This window comes from Homalodisca vitripennis, chromosome 1 (assembly GCF_021130785.1).
Source record: "Homalodisca vitripennis isolate AUS2020 chromosome 1, UT_GWSS_2.1, whole genome shotgun sequence".
NCBI classification, from domain to species: domain Eukaryota; kingdom Metazoa; phylum Arthropoda; class Insecta; order Hemiptera; family Cicadellidae; genus Homalodisca; species Homalodisca vitripennis.
The window spans coordinates 127,462,918-127,468,917 of record NC_060207.1 but is presented as its reverse complement, the minus strand read 5'-3'; the positions used below and the strand labels follow the sequence as shown (position 1 = coordinate 127,468,917).

General features: G+C 31.4%; 1 protein-coding gene across 2 annotated transcripts in view; it reads right to left on the bottom strand.

Annotated features, from left to right (window-relative positions):
- Positions 1-440: 440 nt before the first annotated feature.
- LOC124371103 (dynein beta chain, ciliary-like) overlaps positions 441-6,000 on the bottom strand; it is a 186,171-nt gene continuing 180,611 nt past the window's right edge. For both annotated transcript variants that reach the window (XM_046829419.1, XM_046829424.1), the window contains 4 exons: positions 3,033-3,215; positions 2,470-2,643; positions 1,672-1,809; positions 441-906 (listed from right to left, as the gene is read on the bottom strand). In XM_046829419.1, the coding sequence (XP_046685375.1) occupies positions 601-906; positions 1,672-1,809; positions 2,470-2,643; positions 3,033-3,215 (801 nt within the window). In that variant the 3' untranslated portion in view covers positions 441-600. The remainder of the gene's footprint in view (positions 907-1,671; positions 1,810-2,469; positions 2,644-3,032; positions 3,216-6,000) is intronic.

Here is a 6,000-nt window from a genome sequence, read left to right as displayed (position 1 = left end):
TACAATATATTTTTTCACAGTTCTAAATAATGTATTGTGTAATTTTTTGAGTCCAAACTTAAAACATTTGTTAAGAGGTCATAACCTTTAGTTTAGTTGGAGATTATTTTATAGTGAAAAAGTTTTGAATTTTTCAAAAATGAAAATGGAATGGATAGGTAAAGATTGTCCGAATATAAGATTTAGTTTTATTTTTTCTAAAGTTATGTTGAACTTTTTCATTATAACTTTTTAATTGCAAGAGTCTAATACAAGTTAAATAGTTAAAGACATTTTTTCGCTATAGTCTTGATTTTTAGGCTTGTGAAGCTGGTGTCATAACCACATCGTTTTCAGTTTAATATCTGTTGACTGGAGATGGCTAGCTCTCCACAGCAAGGAGTAAAGCGTTTCGTTAATAATTCAATGTGTTTAAAAAATTAAGATGGACAAAAACATTATTCAAGCATATCAGCAATTTTATTCAAATCAATGTTCAACAATAAAAAAATAACAATATTCTTTGAGCTATATATTTAAGCTAAAATAAATATCATCTGACTAGATTAAATAATGTCTGTTGACTAGATAATGTGACTAAAGCAGAAAGCATTCAGAAATCTAAGTACACAGCAGAATAGCCACACCGGCCAAAGTCCACTTGGAAGCCTTCTCCTTGGTCTTAAGATTGAATGTCCAGACAAATGTGGGACCACGCTGCCTTGTCTTGTATACCGGACACTCATAGATATTGCGCAAATCCTGCTTGTCCTGTGTGATGGCCTTGATGAACACGACAGGCATCATTGGGAACAATTCCTTCAGCTTAGAGCTAGATATGCAACCTAGCTCCATGTTCCAGCGTGCACCTTCCATGAACAGCCCGTTAATGTAAGCACCTTCACGTGGCGGTGAGCTGAACTCCTCCTATGGGAGAAGATGTCATTTATTTTTTATGTAGAAATTAAATCAATATGTAACATGTTTAACAACTACAAGTTTAACACCATTTGGTTTTAAAACATACAAGGAGGAAATATGCCAGTTGTTTTATTTTATGAGTGCAGTAACATGCACCATCATCATAATTAATGTTGCTTATATAAAAATTAAACTTCAAGTCTATAAGTTCGTTCTTGAGATATTGTGCGGACTGGCAGACAAAAATGAAATTTTTAAAGCCCCTAGAGTAACATGATTTGCTTTAACACTCAGCCCATAGCAAAATCTTGGATTTTAGCTGTATGTTCATTTAAGCCCCAACAGGTACTTTTATTTTAGTTCAGTGAATAAAGTCACCTGATTATGTGGCATAATGCACATCTTGTGTACCAAGAGTCAAACGATCTTTTAAGAAATCTCTGTGTCAGTAAATAAATTAAACAAAGATCATTTAACTGCAATGTTTACACAAACGTTTTCTTATTTTAAATAGCACAAACAACAATTTTTTGCTTTCTTGAATAATTGATTGTTTACAGAGAGGCAAAATATTTTGTGGGAAAAATTACTTTTCACAATACAATACAATTATTGAAAACAAAAACTTTATTAACTTTACTCTGCCACATTGCAGTTCCTCTAATATATGGAATTGTAAGTTAAAGAGTGAATTGTACCACTTTAATTATATTTATCATTTAAATAATTAGAATTTTATTGGGAATTATAATGAAATTAATTATTCTTTACCTTCTGTTTCTTAGTGACGTCACACTGCAGACACATCTTATCCAGTGGCCACTCGTTCTTACGTGCAGTGCTCTGCATGATTGCTGTCAGGAAGGACTGAGGGTTGAAGAAGCCAGCCAGCCACACTGATGATGGCAACTGGAATAGTTTCCATTGTATAAATTATATTGATTTAAATGTACAATATTACATCCCATGATTGTCATGGTACGAAAATACTTTTTATGTAACTTTCACTGATGCTGTACATGTTACTTGTGTAAAAAAGGACTGATATTTATACAGTTTTTGCAGACTGTGGCTGAGTAGGTAGCCTGATGCTTTAACCCTTTTAGCCATGGTTGTTAGTCCTGGGCCGTGTGAAATGGATGAGATGATCCAACCAAAATAGCAAAGAATATTAAGTGGAGTCCACCACAATTTGAAATAAATTCTCAAAAATCTCAATGGCCCTCTGTGAAGAGTGATTTCATTGTATGCGGGTTCTACTATTTATTTAATTTACTTTTGTTAGACAGGCTTAATTATTTATACATTACAAACAATAGATAGATACTCTTACTGACAAATTCTATATTAATTATGAATATAATTATTAATTTGACTTTTAAGTACTAATTAATTTGTAAAAATATTTGAAAAAACAGTCAAGAAACGTAATTTTTAATTTTGAAACTGTAACATTGAAAAAAATCACATTTCACCTAAACTATATTTTAGAGTTTAAAAAGTATATTCATAACATCTAATAATCATTAAATATGTATTTTCCAGACTTCTACAAACTCATTTACTCACATTGAAGTCACCGACCCAGCTCTCGAGTTCCCGTAAACGCACCATGAGATCTGAGAACCAGGCACCCAGTCCCATCAGAGAAGGGTATGCCAGCTTGGTCCAATTCTCTGGCACATTGTCCAAGAATAGGGAAGATTCCAACACTTCCATTTCACTGGTTATCGTTAGCTCACCCTGTTACACCATTATTATTTAAATTTACATGTCACTTCATTAGCTCTTATCCAAAGAGAAGAAAACGCTGCAGAGAAGCTACCAAATTATTACTGCAATGCTTATACATGACACAGACTTTAAATAAAACTGTAAATGTAACTGTAAAATAATTCTCTTGGGATACAACAAAGAGTAGAAATTAACATTACACTACAACCATACATTAGAAACTACAAATTAACCATTCAAAAACATTTTTAAATACTTTTTTACACCCTTGCTACTGCCTACTACTATGTTAGTAAGAAAAAAGAAGCCTTATCTTAAACAGCCTAAGTTTGTAATTGCAGATAAAGTACTTTGGATCCAAATAAATACGTATTGAAGGATGTTTTCAATTCAATTACCTTGAGACCGAGACTGAGTTCCTTGAGAGAGCGTCTAATTTCTTGCATGAGGTTGTTCATCCGCTCACACTCTTGGAAGGCCACAATGATGTATGGTGTCCGTTCCTCCACTCTAGCCATCATGTCTGGAATGTTGAACGGATCAGGAACCTTGTCAAATATCTCATCCAGTATCTGCTTCACCTGAAACGTATTATAACCTGAGTAAGACCTGTTGTGACATTACTTAACTGGCAGCCTTCGCATTGCAGCTATTGGTTATTTGTGGCAGCTGGAGAGAAGATATAGGAGGCTAAGCCAGGAAGGAGAATGTTTTATCCATAAAGGAAGAAAGTTTCTGACCCATGTCACAGTGAAGGTGGATAATGTTTATCTTATTTAGCTAAAGAAGGTGCCAGTTAGATCTAGGCTACCAAGTTCCTAAGCCAAATAGCCTTAAGAGGGGGAACCAATTTCATCCAGCTCTATACAGTAATCATCCACCTTTTAAGAATACTACCTCCAACATCCAAAAGTAGGATTGAAATGCACCTATGGATAATTGCTGGATAAAATGCTGTCACTTTTAACTCAATATCCCAATTATATAGTGGTAGCCGGGGGAGACATAAATAATAAAATTAATATAAATAACTGTACAAGAACAGTGAAACAATTTCTTAATGTACTAAGACAAAACAATTTTTATTGCCTAAATTCAGCTACAACACGGGGTAAGAATTTCCTGGATAATATTTTTATTAATTGTGCTAGACATCAGTTAGCATTTTGTAACTTTTTTGATTTTCCACACTCAGATCATGTTGGTTTGTTGCTTTGTATTAATTGTATAGATTTAAGTTTTAATAATTTAACTTGTATGCAAACAGATTATCTTAGGTTTGTATTACCTACCTCTGCTGTGTTAGATTTAATAGACCAGCCTTGCCTCATTTGACTGGCATAGTCTTTATCTCATGTTTACATATAATTTTGAGGTTCTTACAATTTTTTAAAGTCCCAAAACGAACTGGAACCAGTTCTTCCAGATAAGTAAATAACAAGTGGTATACTACTGATCTTGCAAAAATGAAGGAAAAGTTATTGTTTTTAGGTAAACTGAGAACACATAGCTCTGTAGCACAGTTGACAGTGTTGCAAAAGCAATATAAATATGCAATTAGTGAAGCCAAGCTTAAGTACAATGCAAATACAATTGAAAAAAGTAATAATAAATGCAAGGCCACATGGAAAATAATAAATAATAATAGTAATAGCTCCAGACATCACAAAATTAAATTACCACCAGATACTTTTAACGAGTATTTCATCATAGTAAAAAAGATATACAAAATCTCTAATAATTTATTAAAAAATATAATACACCTTATTGCTGAACCTCTGTCATTTAGTTTCAACCAGTTTTTAATGGAAGGTGTCTTTCCAAACAAATTTAAACAATCAAAAATATGTCCGAGTTTTAAGAAAGGATGAGAGTTATCGTCCAGTATCATTGATCCCAATATTAGCCAAGCTGTTTGAACTGATAGTATATGATCAGGTTAACTTCTTCTTTGAACATAATAACTACCTACAATTTTCTCAGTTTGGATTTAGAAAGGGAAGATCTACATACAATTCATGCTGTGGACAGGCTGGTAAGAGAAATTCTTTTGACATTTGAAAATAGATTTGCCAAACTCATTAAACATAATTTTTATATGCTGATGAATGATACTACATTCTTAAATACTGCAGATAATGTGAATGAACTTAATTTACCATCTCAAGCCACTATAACAGATGCTGCTTCTTGCTTCAGAACAAATGGATTTTTGCTTGATGAAAATAAAACTCAAAAGATGTTATTTACGTTAAGAACTATGGACAGCAATAATATTGACAAAAATAGGGTTTCCAGGACTGTAGATTCCTACATTTTTAGGTTTAATTTGATTTGGAAACTGTTCTAGGATCAATGACATTTAGATTCTTCAAAAAAAAGCAATTAGAGTAATAACAAAATCAGAAACAAAAGCTCACTGTAGACCTTTGTTCACTCAATTAGAAGTGAAAACAATCAACAATTTATATATATTTGATTTGATTACTTTCATCCTGAAGAATCATGACTTGTTAAAATTTACAAATGAAATTCTTGACCACAATACTCGTAATAAGAATAAGGCAGTAATTGAGTATCACAGACTGAGCAAATTTTTATCTAGTCACGTTTTATTGTCTGTTAAAGTGTATAAGGTTATTCACCTTATAAATGAACATTCAGTGAAGATATTAAAAAAAAATTGTATAAGTGGTTATTCAACAACTTTTATTCTTTAAAAGAATTTTTTTAATGTCTATGATCAATTTTTAAACTAAGAATTTATTTTTATACTGTGCAACTGTACTGAATTATTTATTAACGTTTTATAATAAGTGCTTGTCTAATTTTATTAATAAATAAATTTATTTTTTGATTGTGTATGTATAACTTATGTTGTTTCTATTGTTATTTTGATCTCTAGTTTTCATACAGATTAAGTTTGTTAAGATTTTATTAAGCAATACATTCTTTAACTGTTTTTTTATTTATTGACTTATTTGTTGTAATTTTAAATATTCTTATATTATTTATTTAAGTAGGTTAGTGATGTGGCAATACTGCTCAATATAAATGATTTTTTCAATGTTTTGTAAGCCTGAACAACAATAAAACATATTCTTATTGTCTCTGATCTGAAATTATGTAGTTACCATCACAGAGATCTATTGTATATTATTTATTACTGGTACTACTTAGATAGTGTACACAGTTTTAAAGTGTCTAAGTTAACTCTAAGTAAATGATCTGTCATAGTGTAATATAATATACAGGATGAATAAGAACCTGCTAAACCTTACTTATTGCTCAATAAAACCTCATTTATAATCTTTTTCAATGTTATATCACAGTTATTTGTTTTGTAATGAAAAACTGTAATATTAT